Source organism: Rhinopithecus roxellana, chromosome 9 (genome assembly GCF_007565055.1).
Source record: "Rhinopithecus roxellana isolate Shanxi Qingling chromosome 9, ASM756505v1, whole genome shotgun sequence".
Lineage (NCBI taxonomy): Eukaryota > Metazoa > Chordata > Mammalia > Primates > Cercopithecidae > Rhinopithecus > Rhinopithecus roxellana.
The window spans coordinates 24741534-24759448 of NC_044557.1; the positions used below are offsets into that span (position 1 = coordinate 24741534).

At 44.5% G+C, this 17915-nt stretch overlaps 3 protein-coding genes across 3 annotated transcripts in view; 1 reads left to right on the plus strand and 2 right to left on the minus strand.

Annotated features, from left to right (window-relative positions):
• The window catches only part of GSR (glutathione-disulfide reductase), a 56502-nt gene that overhangs the window by 26225 nt on the left and 12362 nt on the right, over positions 1 to 17915 (minus strand). The window contains exons 2-5 of the mRNA XM_030937934.1: positions 12083 to 12109; positions 9223 to 9311; positions 7013 to 7082; positions 1496 to 1643 (exon numbers count right to left, since the gene is read on the minus strand). Of these exons, the coding sequence (XP_030793794.1) occupies positions 1496 to 1643; positions 7013 to 7082; positions 9223 to 9311; positions 12083 to 12109 (334 nt within the window). The remainder of the gene's footprint in view (positions 1 to 1495; positions 1644 to 7012; positions 7083 to 9222; positions 9312 to 12082; positions 12110 to 17915) is intronic.
• On the plus strand, positions 8725 to 9169 carry LOC104668223 (40S ribosomal protein S26-like). Its single transcript, XM_010370876.2, has one exon. It carries the CDS (start codon positions 8742 to 8744, stop codon positions 9087 to 9089), a length of 348 nt encoding a protein of 115 aa, XP_010369178.2. The 5' UTR covers positions 8725 to 8741; the 3' UTR covers positions 9090 to 9169.
• LOC104668224 (transcription initiation factor TFIID subunit 11-like) lies at positions 16184 to 16966 on the minus strand. The gene is made up of 3 exons (XM_030937935.1): positions 16664 to 16966; positions 16267 to 16370; positions 16184 to 16190 (listed from the first exon to the last, which is right to left on the minus strand). Exons 1-3 carry the CDS (start codon positions 16964 to 16966, stop codon positions 16184 to 16186), a joined length of 414 nt encoding a protein of 137 aa, XP_030793795.1.

The following is a 17915-nucleotide window of genomic DNA, read 5'->3' on the forward strand; positions in this document are numbered from 1 at the left end:
TAAAAATACAAAAAAAATTAGCTGGACATGATGATGACACATGCCTGTAATACCAGCTACTAAGGCTGAGGCAAGAGAATCACTTAAACCCAGGAGGCAGAGGTTCCAGATGAGTGGAGATTGTGCCACTGCACTCCAGCCTGGGTGGCAGAGCTAGACTCTCAAAAAAAAAAAAAAAAAAAAATTTCACGCTGATAATGGATCTTATGAAGCCAATCCATGGAGAATTCAAAAGATGTATAAACTATATTCACCATCCACAAAGTCCTTACAATCTAGCTGGGAAGAAAGAAAGAGATCACTTGAGCAATCTCCCATCTAAATCTCCTGGTCAAGGCCTTAGTGAGCTGTGATTGCAGCACTGCACTCCAGCCTGGACAACAGAGCAAGTAACCCTGTCTCAAAAAAATAAAGTAATATAAAATAAAATAATAGGCTGGGCACAGTGGCTCATGCCTGTAATCCCAGCACTCTGGGAGGCTGAGGTGCGCGGATCACTTGAGGTCAGGAGTTTAAGACCCACATGACCAACATGGTGAAACTCTGTCTCTACTAAAATACATAAATTAGCTGGGCGTGGTGGCGGATACCTGTAATCCCAGCTACTCGGGAGGCTGAGGCAGGAGAATGGCATGAACCTGGGAGGTGGAGGTTGCAGTGAGCCTAGATTGTGCCACTGCACTCCAGCCTTGGTGACAAAGCCAGGCTCCGTCTCAAAATAAATAAATAAATAAATAAATAAATAAATAAATAAATAAATAAATAAATGCAAAAGAGTTATGACCATCTCTGAGATTCCTTACAGCTTTAATCTTCTATAATTCCCTACTTAAAAGAGAAAATATGCATATAAAATCTTACTTAGCTACTTAAGCTACATCCTTAGAAGATTTCTCTCTCTGGAACAAAACAATAAATTATCACGTGTCTTATAAATAACAACCCATCTGACAAACTGAGGCTGGAAACAATGTATGCTAAGCTGAGAAGGAAAGAATGAGGCTTTCATTGATTTCTCTCCCTCTGTTACCTACAATATGTCTGAGCCTGGGGCCAAATGAAATCTCTTGGCCGGGCATGGCCAATCCCAGCACTTTGGGAGGCCAAGGTGGACAGATCATCTGAGGTGAGGAGTTCAAGACCAGCCTGGCCAACATGATGAAACCCCGTCTCTACTAAAAATACCAAAATTAGCCAGGTGTGGTGGTGGCGTGCCTATAGTCCCAGCTACTCGGGAGGCTGAGGCAGGAGAGTCGCTTGAACCCAGGAGGTGGAGGTAGCAGTGAGCCAAGATCGTGCCACTGCACTCCAGCCTGGGTGACTGCATCATAAGCTACCACTAGGCCAACTGGAGTTAGGTTCTGCAGAGACCTTCTCCCATGGCCTGGCTCCAAAGAGAGAACTGGTTTAGGCAGATCCCCTGGCATGGCTTGTCAGGTTGAAAGCAACGGTAAACTCCTGACTGCTGTTAATGAGTACCTGCTGTATGACTCACCCGGGATCTGGCTCTCATGAGGGATGGAGGGCACACCACCTGTGGCGATCAGGATGTGAGGGGCGGTGTACTTTTTCCCACTGACCTCTATCGTGGGCTTGGGATCACTCGTGAATGCTGCATGGCCACGGATGATTTCTATATGGGACTAGAGAAGGAACCATGACATTAGCCTGTTCTTAGAATAAAAACAAAGACACCTGCTGCAACTTATAAGAACTTTCATTTGTCTACTAAACATTTTGATTCTTGGTTTGCTGATGCCAACACAATTCTCCATTGTTCAAGTTTCTGTAGAACTCCTAACTGGCAACCTATATTTAGGAAAGGGGTTGCCATTAGATGCTGGAAGTATATAGTAAGATGAAATAGGCTGGGCACAGTGGCTTACACCTGTAATCCTAGCACTTTGGGAGGCAGAGGTGGGTGGATAGCTTGAGCTCAGGAATTTGAGACCAGCCTGAGAAACATGTCAAAACCCAGTCTCTACTAAAAATACAAAAACTAGCCAGGCATGGTGCTGCACACCTGTAGTCCCAGCTCTTTGAGGGGCTGAGGCAGGAGGATTGCTTGCATCTGGGAGGTTGAGGCTGCAGTGAGCTGAGATGGCGCCACTGCATTCCAGCCTGGATGACAAAGTGAAAAGGAGGAGGAGGAGGAGAAGGAAGAAGAAGAAGGAAGGAGGGAAGAGAAGGAGGGGAAGGAAGAAGGAGAAGGAGGAGGAGGAGAAGGAGGAGGAGGAGAAAGGGGAGGAGGAGAAGGAGGAGGAGGAGGAAGAAAGAAGAAAGAAGTTAGAAGAAAGAAATTAGGAGAAAGAAGGAGGAGGAAAAGAGGAAGAAAAGGAGGAGAAGGAGGAGGAGGAGAAGTGGAGATTGAGGAGGGAGGAGGAGGAGAGGGGGAAAAGGAGGGGGAGGAGGAGGAGGGAGGAAGTGAAGGGTGGAGGAGTAGAAGGAGGGGGAGGGGGAGGAGGAGGAGGAGAAAGAAGAAAGAAGAAGAAATACAAGTGCAACCTTGGGCCAAAACCCAGAGACAAAAAAGTATATACGAGGCACCCCCGTAAGAAAGATGACATCTTTGCCCCCAAGAATTGAAGGTGAAAGTTCCTTATGTGCAATGTGAACACATTACAGAATGGTGTGTCTGGGCTGGGCGTGGTGGCTCACACCTGTAATTCCAGCACTTTGGGAGGCCGAGGCAGGCGGATCACCCGAGGTCGGGAGTTCAAGACCAGCCTGACCAACAAGGAGAAACCCTGTCTCTACTAAAAATATAAAAATTAGCCAGGAGTGGTGGCGAGCACCTGTAATTCCAACTGCTCAGGAGGCTGAGGCACGAGACTCCCTTGAACCTGGGAGGCAGAGGTTGCAGTGAGCCGAGATTGCGCCACTGCACTCCAGCCTGGGCGACAGAGCCAAGACTCTCTCTCAAAAAGACTGGTGTGTCTGGAGGAGAGACAGAAGGCTGAGAAAGACAACAGGATAAAGCTGAAATGAGCAGACGCAAGACCAAGACAGGAATACTCTGGCCAAGGGAGGGAAACACAATGCTTGTGTTTTCGTAAAATGGGAAAAATACCACAAAAGTACATGACACGGAAGTTCTATGCTGGAGACGGGGAGAACTGACTCTTACTTTTGGATGTGCTCTTACTGGAATCCTCTGCACCAAGGCCTTCACTTAGGGGGTGCTGGCATGCTTCTGCCAGCCACGATACATGCAGGGGCATGCAAACATGGTCAACTTATAAGAATAATGGAACCATGTAAGCATGATTACAAAGTGGAATGCTTTAACATTTTGGAACATGCTTGATTCTGAATTGAGTTATCTTCTCCTTTCCCTGCACCCTCCAGGCCTGTTCCTGCAGGTGCCAGGCTTAATCAAGCTGAATCAAGGTCAAAGACAAAACCCACAGGCCTCCAGAACACCATTCCCTCAGGTCGTAATGACGTCCTCTGCAATGCTAGACAAAAAGGAGTGTGGCCCACATGGCAATAGGACAGACACTAGTTCAGAGGAAGAAGCAGTGAGATTTTTACTTTCATTTTCTAGGACATTAAATAGAAAGTTTCCTTTGCAATATAGAACTTCTGGGTCAACTGTAAGTAATTCCTTCCCCATAAGATCACCATAAGCTATAGCACACACCAAGATTTTGAAGTATTACAAAATGCTGGCTCCTGAATAATTTTCCTATCTCTTTTGCAAAAGTATTTCAGCTAGCTCCATTAAAAAAAAAAAGGTCAGATGCAGTGGTTTATGCCTATAATCCCCATACTTTGGGAGGACAAGGCAGAAGGGTTGCTTGAGACCATGAGTTCAAGATCAGTGTGGGCAACATAGCAAGACCTCACCTCTACAAAAAAAAAAAAAAAAAAAAAAATTTATTTTGGTGATGGAGTCTTGCACTTTCGCCCAGGCTGGAGTGCAATGGCGCAATCTCAGCTCACTGCAAGCTCCGCCTCCAGGGTTCACGCCATTCTCCTTCCTCAGCCTTGTGAGTAGGTGGGACTACAGGCCACCACACCCAGCTAATTTTTGTATGTTTAGTAGAGATGGGGTTTCACCATGTTAGCCAGAATGGTCTCGATCTCCTGACCTCATGATCCGCTCGCCTCAGCCTCCCAAAGAGCTGTGACTACAGGCGTGAGCCACCACGCCCAGCCTCTACAAAAATGTTTTAAAAGTAGTAGGGTATGGTGGGACAGTGCTTATAGTCCAAGCTACTCAGGCGGCTGAGGTGGGAGGATTGCTTGAGCCTGGGAGGTTAAGGCTACAGTAAGCTGTCATCATGCCAGTGCCCTCCAGTCTGGGCAAGAGAGTGAGATCCTGACTTCAAAAAAATAATTAAAACAAAATAAAAAATTTGGGGCCAGGCGCATTGGCTCAAGCCTGTAATCCCAGCACTTTGGGAGGTTGAGACGGGCAGATCACGAGGTCAGGAGATCGAGACCATCCTGGCTAACATGGTGAAACCCCGTCTCTACTAAAAAATACAAAAAAAAAAAAAAAAAAACTAGCCGGGCGAGGTGGTGGGCGCCTATAGTCCCAGCTACTCGGGAGGCTGAGGCAGGAGAATGGCATAAACCCGGGAGGCGGAGCTTGCAGTGAGCCGAGATCCGGCCACTGCACTCCAGCCTGGGCGACAGAGTGAGACTCCATCTCAAAAAATAAAAATAAATAAAAAACAAGTAAATAAATAAAAAATAAAAAACTTGGTGTGTTTTACTACTGCCAGTGTTACCCTATACTCAGTCTTAAAATCTCCTGTGCATAAGGACTGCAGGCCTCTAAATATTTTTCCCCCTGGATTGTGGATCAAGGTTGGAAAAGATCACCCTCCAAAAAATAAACCCAATGAATAAGAATATAAAACTGCATACAGTTAGCTACCTATGAAGCTTGTCCTAAAAATTGGTTTATAAATATGCTGCTACTGAGATCACAGTGGCCCAATTATCGTCAAGAATCTACTGATCTAAGCCAGGTGTAGTGGCTGATGCCTATAATCCCAGCATGTCGGAAGGCCAAGGCAGGAGGATCACTTGAGCCTGGGAGGTCCAGGCTGTAATGAGCTGAGATCATGCCACTGCACTCCAGCCTGGGCAACAGAGCAAAACTCTGTCTCAAAAAAAAAAAAAGTTTCTGATCTAAATATAACCTAAGAGGGCCAAGGCTGGTTGCTCAGCCCTGTCATCCCAGCACTTTGGGAGGCTGATGCAGGCGGATCACTCAAGGTTAGGAGTTCGAGACCAGCTGGCCAACATGGTGAAACCCTATCTCTACTAAAAATACAAAAAAAATTAGGCAGGTGTGGGGGCATGCGCCTGTAGTTCCAGCTACTCGGGAGGCTGAGGCACAAGAATTGCTTGAACCTGGGAGGCAGAGGTCGCAGTGAGCTGAAATCACACAACTGCATTCCAGCCTGGGGGAGAGAGCAAGATTCTGTTTCACAAACAAACAAACAAACAAACAAAACCTAAGAAATCTTAGAAACAGCAAAGTGAGACCACAAAGACAAATGAAGGGTGGTGGAAAGATACTGTCAAGAAAAAGGAGAGTTAAGTGATGCACAGGTTGTGAATGTCACCCACATGGTCCTGGTGGGAAAGGTGTCACATCCCAGCACTAGGGGGGAAACCATCAGGATAGTGAAGGATGACATACAGTTGCTAGAGGCAAACACACCTCTGTCCAGTTTTCTTGATCAGATGTCATTCAAAAAAACAACCTTCTGAATCCTAATTTGGTCTCTTAAGGAGGTCTTACTCTAGGCAAATAAACAATGGCAGGTTTGGCCGGGCACAGTAGCTCATGCCTGTAACCTCAGCACTTTGGGAGGCCGAGGTGGGCAGATCACTTGAGATCAGGAGTTCGAGACCCCTGGCCAACATGATGAAATCCTGTTTCTACTAAAAATACAAAAATTAGCTAGGCGTGGTGGTGCATGCCTGTAATCCCAGCTACTCGGGAGGCTGAGGCAGGAGAATTGCTTGAACCTGGCGGGAGGCAGAGGTTGCACTGAGCTGAGATTGTGCTCTTGCATTCCAGCCTGGGTGACTAGAGAAACTCTCTCAAAAAACAAACAAACAAACAAAAAAACACACAATGGCAGGTTTTCAGCTAGACGGCACTCCTCTTTTTAATTAATAAACTGCCACACTGGTGCACAAAGTCTCTCGTATGTGACTTCTGAATCTAAGTGCCAGGCCAGATGTACTCAAGCTGCAGCCATTAGGTGAGGCCTGGTCTACCAGCTCTGGCACACGCCACCCTCTCTCTGCAGAAGAGACTGGCCAGCTGGGTCAGAGGCTTCTGCTCTGACAGGTCAATTTCAATAAGAGAAAAAGTAAGAGGCCAGGCACAGTGGCTCATGCCTATAATCCCAACACTTTGGGAGGCTAAGGCAGGAGTTTAAAGACCAGCCTAGGCAAGATAGTAAGAAATCTCCACAAAATATTTTAAAAATTAGCCAGGTGTGGTGGTGCATGCCTATAGTCCTAGCTACTAAGGAGACAGGAGGAGCCCAGGATTTGGAGGCTGCAGTGAGCTATGATTGCACCACTGTACTCCAACCTGGCGACAGATAGAGACTTGGTCATTAAAAATAAAATAGGGCCAGGCGCGGTGGCTCACGCCTGTAATCTCAGCACTTTGAGAGGACAAGGTGGGCAGATCACCTAAGGTCAGGAGTTCAAGACCAGCCTGGCCAACATGATGAAACCCTGTCTCTATTAAAAAATACAAAAATTAACTGGGCATGGTGGCACACCATGTAGCCTGTAGACCCAGCTACTCAGGAGGCTGAGGCAGAAGAATTGCTTGAACTCAGGAGGCGGAGGTTGCAGTGAGCCGAGATCACGCCACTGCACTCCAGCCTGGGCAACAAAGCAAGACTCCGTCTCCAAAAAAAATAATAATAAAAATAAATAAATAGAGCTACAGTCTGGCAAGACTTAGCTGAGTACTCAAGAAGGGAACAGCTTTTTCTCAAAGTTAAAAACCCAGCATACACACCTTGGTGAGATTGTTTTGATAGATGGTGTTCAGACGGCTCACATAGGCATCCCGCTTTTCCTTAATAACACTGCAATGAAACCCAAGTCAGTACTCAGAAACAGGATCTTCCCCTTCCAGTTAGTAACTAAGGCATCTGTCCCTGAACACCCGAGCAGAGAATCACTGACTGTCAACAGGAACCACAGTGAGTGAATGTCTCCGAAGACAGTCATCCCTTCCCTGTTTCATTCTGCTGCCCCATGTGTTAAAAGCCTCTGTGCCACTCAGTGGAGAATGCACTCAGCTGGCATCGTCTTTCTGCACAGAAGACAAGGAGAAATGTTTTGGCACAGTCCCTAGAACATGGTGTGCGTAGGATGTGGTGGGTACTTAATAAATACCTGTTACATAAATCTGCTAAATTTCTTCAAAACTGTTATGGCTTCAAAAGATTTACAGCAGTTCCTTAAATAGTTAACACAAAACTGCCATATGACCCAGCAATTCCACTTCTAAGTACAGACCCAGAAGAAACTGGAAGCAGAGACCCGAACAGATAGATACCTTTACAGGAATGTTCAGAGCAGCATTGTTCATAATAACCAAAAGGTAAAACAGGCTGGGCGCAGTGGCTCACGCCTGTAATCTCAGCACTTTGGGAGGCTGAGGTGCGTGGATCACGAGGTTAGGAGATCGAGACCATCCTGGCTAACACGGTGAAACCCCGTCTCTACTAAAAAAAAATACAAAAAATTAGCCGGGCATGGTGGCGGGCGCCTGTAGTCCCAGGTACTCAAGAGGCTGAGGCAGGAAAATGGCGTGAACCCGGAAGGTGGAGCTTGCAGTGCGCCGAGATTGCGCCACTGCACTCCAGCCTGGGCAACAGAGCGAGACTCCGTCTCAAAAAAAAAAAAAAAAAGGTAAAAACAACCCAAAAATTCACTAACGAATGAATGGATAAACAAAATGTGGTTTTATCCATATGATGAAATCTTAATCTGCCTTTAAAAGGAATGAAGGCTGGGCACAGTGGCTCACACTTGAAATCCCAGCAAATTGGGAGGCTGAGGCGGGAGGATCACTTCAGCTCAGGAGTTCAAGACTAGCCTGGGCAACACAGTGAGACCACATCTCTACTAAAAATAAAAATAAAAAAAATAGGCAGGCATGGTGGCACATGCCTGTAGTTCCAGCTACTCAGGAGGCTGAAGTGGGAGGATAGCTTGAGCCCAGGAGCTCAAGATTGCAGTGAGCTATGATTGTACCATTGCATTCCAGTGTGGGCAACAGAGCAAGACCCTGTCTTAACAAAAAAAAAAAAAAAAAAAAAAGCAATGAAGTTCTGATACATATGACAACACGGACAAACCGTGAAAACAAACTAGACATAAAGGAACAAATATTATATGATTCCACTTATATGAATTTCCTAGAATTGGCAAATTCATAGAGACAGAAAGCAGAATAGAGGTTCCCAGGGGCCAGCAGGAGAAGAGAATGAGGGGTTATTGTTTAATGGAATAGAGTTTCTGTTTGGGATGGCAGGAAAGTTCTGGAAGTGGTAATAGTGGTGATGACTGTACACCTATGTGAATGTGCTTAATGGCACTCAATTGTATACTTAAAAATGGCTAAACTGTAAATCTCATACTGTGAATATTTACCACAATTCCTCTTCCATCCCTAAAAAAGTTTATGGCTCACTTAGTTATGAAAGAAAACTATGTCTTCGGTCTGTACATCCAAGATGACAAAGAAAAGAAGGAACAACGGTCATGCCAAAAAGGGCCGCGGCCATGTGCAGCCTATTCGCTGCACTAACTGTGCCCGATGCGTGCCCAAGGACAAGGCCATTAAGAAATTCGTCATTCAAAACATAGTGGAGGCCACAGCAGTCAGGGACATTTCTGAAGCGAGCGTCTTCGATGCCTATGTGCTTCCCAAGCTGTATGTGAAGCTGCATTACTGTGTGAGTCGTGCAATTCACAGCAAAGTAGTCAGGAATCGATCTCGTGAAGCCCGCAAGGACCGAACACCCCCTCCCCGATTTAGACCTGCGGGTGCTGCCCCACGTCCCCCACCAAAGCCCATGTAAGGAGCTGAGTCCTTAAAGACTGAGACAGACTATTCTCTGGAGAAAAATAAAATGGAAATTGTACTTAAAAAAAAAAAAAAGAAAGAAAAATGTCTATACTTGGAAACTGAACCCTCTTAGTGTTGACACTTACCGCCAATTGAATTTACCCTCACAACTTGGAAAGCCATAATCAGCATGATCGTGCATGAATTCGGAGTGGACAGCTGTGTTCCACATTACCTGTTAAAAAAAAAAAAAAAAAAAAAGGATCAAAAACAGCAGTAAATGAGTCCTGAGGGAAAAAAGAAATCATGAATGAATGGTAACTAGGCAACAGCAGATAAAATACTGCCCTTTAAATTAAAAGCAAATCTGGCTAGGTGCGGTGGCTCACACCTGCAGTCCCAGCACTTTGGGGAGGCCGAGGCAGGTGGATTACTTGAGGTCAAGAGTTCGGGCCAGGCGCAGCAGCTCACGGCTATAATCCCAGCACTTTGGGAGGCCAAGGTGGGCGGATCACGAGGTCAGGAGTTCGAGACCAGCCTGGCCAACATGATGAAACCCTGTCTCAACTACAGATACAAAAAAAATTAGCCAGGCGTGGTGGCACACGCCTGTAATCCCAGCTACTCAGGAGGCTGAGGCAGGAGAATCTCTTGAACCTGGGAGGTGGAGGTTGCAGTGAGCTGAGATTGTGCCATTGCACTCCAGCCTGGGCGACAGGGCGAGACTATCTCAAAAAAAAAAAAAAAAGAGAGAGTTTGGGACCAGCCTGGCCAACATGGCAAAACCCCATCTCTATTAAAAATACAAAAATTAGCTGGGCATGGTGGCACACGCCTGTAGTCCCAGCTACTTGGAAGAATGAGGCAGGAGAATCGCTTGAACCACGAGGGCAGAGGTTGTAGTGAGCCAAGATCACACCACTGCACTCCAGCCTGAGTGACAGACAGAGACTGTCTCAAAAAATAAAAAAATAATAATAATAATAATAAATAAAATCTACTATACCTTGCTAACTTAAAACTTTTTTTTTTAAAGAGATAAGGGAAAAGATATTAAAAACAGACTAAAAAGAAAAAAAACAAGGCCGGGTATAGTGGCTCGTGCCTATAATCCCAACACTTTGGAAGTCTGAAGGAGGTGGATCACTCGAGGTCAGGAGTTTGAGACCATCCTGGCTAACATGGTGAAACCCCATTTCTAATAAAAATACAAAAAAAAAAAAAAATTAGCTAGGCATGGTGGTGCGTGCCTGTAGTCCCAGCTACTCGTGAGGCTGAGGCAGGAGAATCACTTGAACCTGGGAGGTGGAGGTTGCAGTGAGCTGAAATCACATCACTGCATTCTGGCCTGGGCAACAGTGAGACTCCGTCTCAAAAAAAATAAAATAAACAAACAAGAAGAAACAAAAACATATATAAATGAACATACATAAATGTCTACCACATGTGATCAGAAGGAATAAGTAAATATGAGAATAAAACATTACAAAATCAGTTTACTGTACAGTATTAGCCCAGCGGTATATTTTTTAAAAAATAAACTTATACCAATCAACACGAAATTTACTACCATAACTGGTTTAAACTACATAAAACCACCTTATAATGAATTTATATAATTCATACAGTCATAATTGCATGGTTCCAAGTAGAACAGATTCCAAAATGTATGACTAATAGGAAAGGAAACAGTTGAGGGAAAATGTACCCGAGAAAAAAAGTCTTCCTAACACAGAAAGAAAACCATCACCTACACCAGGGAACAGATTTCAAAAAAGCTTTTTGGAATTAAACTCAGGTATGCATCACTGATGAGATTAAGAGATTTGCTTACATAATACCAAAAAGATGACAAGTTAAAATGGAATGCCATTAATAAAGGTGGTAAGCTTGAGATTACAACGTATGTTGAAAGTTCATGGCCGGGCGCGGTAGCTCAAGCCTGTAATCCCAGCACTTTGGGAGGCCGAGACGGGCGGATCACGAGGTCAGGAGATCGAGACCATCCTGGCTAACACAGTGAAACCCCGTCTCTACTAAAAAATACAAAAAAACTAGCCAGGCGAGGTGGCGGGCGCCTGTAGTCCCAGCTACTCGGGAGGCTGAGGCAGGAGAATGGCATAAATCCGGGAGGTGGAGCTTGCAGTGAGCTGAGATCTGGCCACTGCACTCCAGAACAAGACTCCGTCTCAAAAAAAAAAAAAAAAAAAGAAAGTTCATTCAAATGAGTGGCATTCTTTGCAAGTATAAGCAAGAGGCAGCTTTAGAAATAAGAGCTGCTGTCTTTTCCTCTTTGTCAAGGGTAGAAAAATGAAATCATTCAATGTGACCCGCACCACAGATATTAATACCAAAAAAATCACCAACACGATACAGAAAATCCATGAATCCACAGAACTTAAGAAGATTCCATTCAACAGTTTGGTTTGCTGGCTGGGTCTTCCTGCCGAGAAAAAACTATCCTGCGGTGTAGATGACCAAACTAAATTACTAGGCCGTGGCCAGTCTCGGTGGCTCAGGCCTGTAATCCCAGCGTTTTGGGAGGCCACAGTGGGTGGATCACCTGAAGTCAGGAGCTCGAGATCAGCCTGGCCAACACGGTGAAACCCCATCTCTACTAAAAATACAAAAATCAGCCGAGTGCTGTGGCGCGCGCCTGTCATCCCAGCTACTTGCGAGGCTGAGGAAAGGGAATCACTTGAACGCAGGAGGCAGAGGTTGCCGTGAGCCGAGGTCGCGCCGCTGTACTCCAGCCTGGGCGACAAGAGTGAAACTCCGTCTCAAAAAAATAATAATAATAAAAATAAAAAGTAATTAAAAATAAACAAAAAATTTTAAACACAAATCAAACAAAAACAATCCTATTGCTTAAGCCACTTTTAGTGGGGTCTAGGGTTTTTTTTGCAGAATGAATTTTAACGGATACATTTGGAAACATTCTTATTCAGATTATGATTTACCAAATAGAAAAAGGATTGTAAAGGGAAAGAGAAATAAAAATTCTACCTTTTTGGGTACACATCCAACATTCACCTAGAAAAAATAAAAAAGAGAGACAGACTTTAACAATATTGAATTCAAACCACCAAACAAATCTGCAAGAAATGCACACTAAGCATCAAGCGAGGAGGCTTCCTTAGGTTCTAAGTCACAGTGTACTAAATTCTAGTTACTTTCTTTGTTAAAAAAAGATAAGAACATTATTTTCCTTCTGTGATGAGGGAGAGAAGTTTATTCATCAGCATTTTCTCAAGGAAAGCAGACAGAGAAAGGACAATCAGTCCATCCTGAGCAGCTGTGTAAGAGGACTTCTGGGGACAGTACTGCAGAATACATGGATAAACACCCAAGATGGGCCAGGCGTGGTAGTTCACACCTGTAATTCCAGCACTTTGGGAGCTGAGGCAGTTGGATTGCTTAAGCCCATGAATTCAAGATCAGCCTGGGCAACAAGCGAGACCACATCCCTACAGAAAAAATTAGCTGAGTGTGGTGGTGCACGCCTGTGGTCCCAGCTACTCAGGAGGCTGAGGTGGGAGGACCACTTGAGCCCAGGAGGACAAGGCTGCAGTGAGCCATAATCATGATCGTGCCACTGCACTCCTGCCTAGGTGACAGTGCGAGACCCTGCCTCAAAAAAGAAATACTCACCAAAAGCACAAAAATTTAAAGTACAAGGCATGGAACCTGGGATGTTGATTAACCATTAGTAAAGAAACTTGAGAAAACCTAAATAAATATTAGATCTCATAAAATGACTTTGATTTATAACCACTTGGCATTTGGCCTAAAGAAGTAACCAAAGATGTAGAAAAGTAAAATGCACAAATGCACAGATTATCATGTTATGTACAAATACGTATTTGGTTACAATCATTTCCATTTCACTGCTAGTTAATATATAGAAAAATACTTATGGAATAAAAGTAGAAAAAGCAAGACCAGAAAACTACCTTTTTTTTTTTTTTTTTTTTTTGAGACAGAGTCTCGCTTTGTTGTCCAGGCTGGAGTGCAATGGTGCGATCACAGCTCACTGCAACCTCTACCTCCCGGATTCAGGCGATTCTCCTGCCTCAGCCTCCCAAATAGCTGGGACTGTAGATGTGCACCACCACGCCCAGCTAATTTTTGTATTTCTAGTAGAGATGGGGTTTTGCCATGTTGGGCATGCTGGTCTCGAACTCCTGACCTTAGGTGATCCACCTGCCTTAGCCTCCCAAAGTGCCAGGATTACAGGCATGAGCCACTGCGCCCAGTCGGAAACTGCATTATTTTGTTTGTTTGGGTTTTTTTTGAGACTGAGTCTCACTATATGGCGCAGGCTGGAATATAGTGGCAAGATCTCAGCTTACTGCAACCTCTGCCTCCCGGGTTCAAGCGATTCTCATGCCTCAGCCTCCCGAGTAGCTGGGATTACAGGTGCCTGCCATCCTGCCTGGCTAATTTTTGCATTTTTACTAGAGATGGAGTTTCACCTTGTTGGCCAGGCTGGTCTCAAACTCCTGACCTCAAGTGATTTACCCACCGTGGCCTCCCAAAGTGCTGGGATTACAGGCATGAGCCACCACACCCAGCCGAAAGCTATATTTTTTTAAAAGTAAAGATAACAGATAATTTAAATAATGAAATATTTTTCATCTGTCAGATTGGCAAAAATTTTAAAGGTTGATTATAACTAGTGTTAGCAAACACATCCTGATTGGCCCAGCAATTCTACTTTTAGAGTAACCTAGAAAAGTAGTCACATATTATGCTCCTGTGTCCAAAGATGCATTTATAGGGATATTCCCTGAAGCTTGGTGATAATGGGTAACTACAGACACATTAAATATCCATCAGCAGGGAAGTATCAAATAAATTGTTATACATTGAGTCTGTGGAATATTCTGCAGCCATTTAAAAAGGGCAAGGTAGATTTCTATGCACTATATGGAAACAGTCCTAACATATACTGTTATGCATCAAAAGAAAGTTGCAGAACAGTAGTTATGCCATGACCCAATTCGTATTTATATGTAGTATGTGTATGTGTATATATATATATATGGGTGTAAACACAATTTGGCTATACTCCAAGCAATCAACAGTGTTTCTCTGGAGAGGGAGAAAACTTTCATATTTTGTTCTATATTCTTTTTTTTTTTTTTTTTTGAGACAGTCTTGCTGTGTCACTCAGGCTGGAGTGCAATGGCGCAATCTCAGCTCACTGCAACCTCTGCTCCCCAGGATCAAACAATCCCCCCTCCTCAGCCCCCGAGTAGCTGGGACCACAGGCGTTCACCACTATGCCTGGTATTTTTAGTAGAGCCAGGGTCTCACCACGTTGCCCAGGCTTGTCTTAAACTCCTGAGCTCAAGTGATCCACCCGCCTTGGCATCCCAAAGTGCTGGGATTACAGGCATGAGCCACCGTGCCTGGATATACTTTAAAAAATATATATATATATATTTTTTTTTTCTAAAAATAGGCCGGGCGCAGTGGCTCAAGCCTGTAATCCCAGCACTTTGGGAGGCCGAGACAGGCGGATCACGAGGTCAGGAGATTGAGACCATCCTGGCTAACACGGTGAAACCTCGTCTCTACTAAAAGAATACAAAAAACTGGCCGGGCGAGGTAGCGGGCGCCTGTAGTCCCAGCTACTCGGGAGGCTGAGGCAGGAGAATGGCGTAAACCCGGGAGGCGGAGCTTGCAGTGAGCTGAGATCCGGCCACTGCACTCCAACCTGGGCGGCAGAGCAAGACTCCGTCTCACAAAAAAAAGAAAAAAAAAAAATAAATAAATAAATAAATAAAAATAAAAATAAAAAAATAAAAATACAGAGACAGGGTCTCACTATGTTGCCCAAGCTGGTCTCAAACTCCTGGGCTCAAGCAATCCTCCTAACTCGTCCTCCCAAAGGGTTGAGATTACAGGTATGAGCCACCATACATGGCCTATATATGCTTTTTATTTTATTTTATAAATAAAAATTAAAACTACTTTACAAAAATAGAGACAAGGTCTCAGTATATTGCCCAGGCTGGTCTTGAACTCCCGAGATCAAGTGATTCTCCAGCGTCAGCCTTCCAAAGTGCTGGGATTATAGGCATGAGCCACCGCGCTTGGCCTGTATATGCTTTTGGAAAACAGTTTAATGATCACTCACCAAAATTCACAAGAGAATCTTAGATGTTTACAAGCAGCAATTATTCCACTATTCCTGCCAGCACTGCATCCTTCATGGCAGAGTGTCACAAGTAAAAGTTTCTGGCTGTTTCATAGAGTGTCACAGGTAAAAGTTTCTGGCTGTTTCATAGAGTATCACAGGTAAAAGTTTCTGGCTGTTTCCTCTACTTAAAACCAGATATAAGAAACAACCTAAGTCTTAGCAACTTTAGGCTTCAATATAAAATCACGAAAGCTCTCGGCACTTGAGGAGGCTGAGGCAGGAGGACTGCTTGAAGCCAGGAGTTCATGACCAGCCTGGGCAACAAAGCAAGACCCCATCTCCATAAAAAATGAAAATAAGTTAGTTGGGCACAGTAGTGTGCCTGTAGTCCTAGCTACTCAGGAAACTGAGGTGGGAGGGTCAAGAGTTCAAGGCTGCGGTCATGCCACTGCACTCCAGCCTGGGTGACAGAGCAAGACCCTATCTCCAAAAAAAAAAAAAAAACTCTCTTGGAAAAGTTTTCTCTCTGAAAGCAGTTCCCCTGTCCAGAAGATGCTTACAGCCCACACATCTTCTTCCAACTGGCCAAGACAGTTAAAAACTTCAAAATGCCCCAATAGGTCCAAAAATTTAGTCAAGGCAAGTATCAGACAGGCTACACACTTTCTAGGTGTGACAAATCTCAGAGTTTTGAGAAAGACATTAAAATCATCATGGAATCCTTGGAGGACTGAGATACTAAAGCACCAGTGCACACGGTCTTAGAGGAAGTCTGGAACCAATACTTCTTCTGTCAGTAATAGGCCTTTCTAGACTTCAATCTAGAAGAAGATGATTTTTTTTGTGCTTTGAGTTAGGAATCTGTCCTTTTGATTTTAACTTTCTAACAGCTTCCCTCATATGTTTGGGTTGTAGTGGTGGCATTTCTCCCCACTTCTGACACACATCCAGTGCTTTTTCTACCACCTCCCAGACAAAAACCTTGGAAAGACCAAACACAGCAATAACAACATTCTGAGACATAGAGGTGCCACTGATGGACTGGATCAGCCTTTTGATGGCTGCCTTAGGGAACACTGAGTAGCAATACATTTCATAATGGTTCAGCTGCTCCACAGAAAAAGAAGAAACTGCTGGGTGCAGTGGCTCATGCCTGCAATCCCTGCACTTTGGGAGGCCGAGGCGGGCAGATCACGAGGTCAGGAGTTCAAAGCCAGCCTGGCCAATATGGTGAAACCCCATCTCTACTAAAAATACAAAAATTGGCCAGGCATGGTGGTATGTGCCTGTAATCCCAGCTACTCAAGAGGCTGAAGCAGGAGAATTGCTTGAACCCGGGAGGCAGAGGTTGCAGTGAGTCGAGATTATGCCACTGTACTCCAGCCTGGGTGACAGAGAAAAAAAAAAAAAAAACAGAAAGAAAAAGAAAAAGAAGAAACCAGGATTTGCATCTTCTGAATCTCATCTTCATCTACTTTCTTTTCTTTGGTATCTATTTTCAGTTTTTTGGCTGCAGGAGTAAATAACGATGAGTTTTCCCTTTCAACTGTTGTTAAATTTGAGACATCCTGACTCTTGAGCTCGCTTTCCTCTTCTTTCAAGTCCGCATCTGCGTCTCCATCAGTTTCCTCTGGGATTCCACCCATGTCGGTAGCCCCCGGGTCCCCGGGAGCAGCGGCTGTCTCATCTGGCTCCCCTGTCTCTCCACCTTTGTCGGTGGATGACTCGCAGGCATTGTCCATCGCTAATAGGATTGGAGGGGAGAGGAGATCGCGGCGTTGTCAGAGGTGGGAGCTCGAAACCCCAAGCTACACAAACTCTATATGCTTTTTATAATGGGAAATAGTCATTTGTCACTTGTGTAATTGTTTTTAGACATTTATAAACCAGAATAACAAAAAATACACTAAAATGATTTAATTTGGGAAGTGGAATTTTGGTGAGTGACTCTGCAATCCTTCATCTAGAACATAATTATTCTTTTATATTAAAATGAATGCCTTCTAGACATAATTTATATTAGGGGCTTGTAGCTCTGCCAATCATGACCATAGGAAACTAGACTGGCTTTCTGTTTGCCTCAGTAATACTAGCCTAGCTCTCATAATAGAATGCTTTCTGGGTATCCTTCTATGGTGGCTCCTGAACCACATACATACTAGCCAAGGCACTTCATACAAAAAGCTAAATTCAAAGAAACTTGCCCAAAGCTCATGAAGATCACTAATGTTTGAAACAGATGGTCTTCCTGAACAGTAATCTTCTATTCCTTTAGTTGTTTCAAAATTCTAACAGCGTACCTGCTACAATTTCATTATAATCCTATTACTTGTTATTATCCTGCACTCGGTTATTATAAAGGAATGAGTGATGGCTGGGTGCAGTGGCTCATGCCTGTAATCCCAGCATTTTGGGAGGTCGAGGCGGGCGGATCACTTGAGGTCAGGAGTTCGAAACCAGCCTGGGCAACATGGTGAAACCCCATCTCTATTAAAAATACAAAAATTAGCCGGGTGTGGTAGCGTACGTCTGTAGTCCCAGCTACTCGGGAGGCTGAGGCAGGAGAATCGCTTGAACCTGGGAGGTGGAGGTTGCAGTGAGCTGAGATCTGCCACTGCATCCAGCCAGGGCAACAGAGTGAGACTCCGTCTCAAAAAATAAAATAAAATAAAGGAATGAGTTATGTTTCCA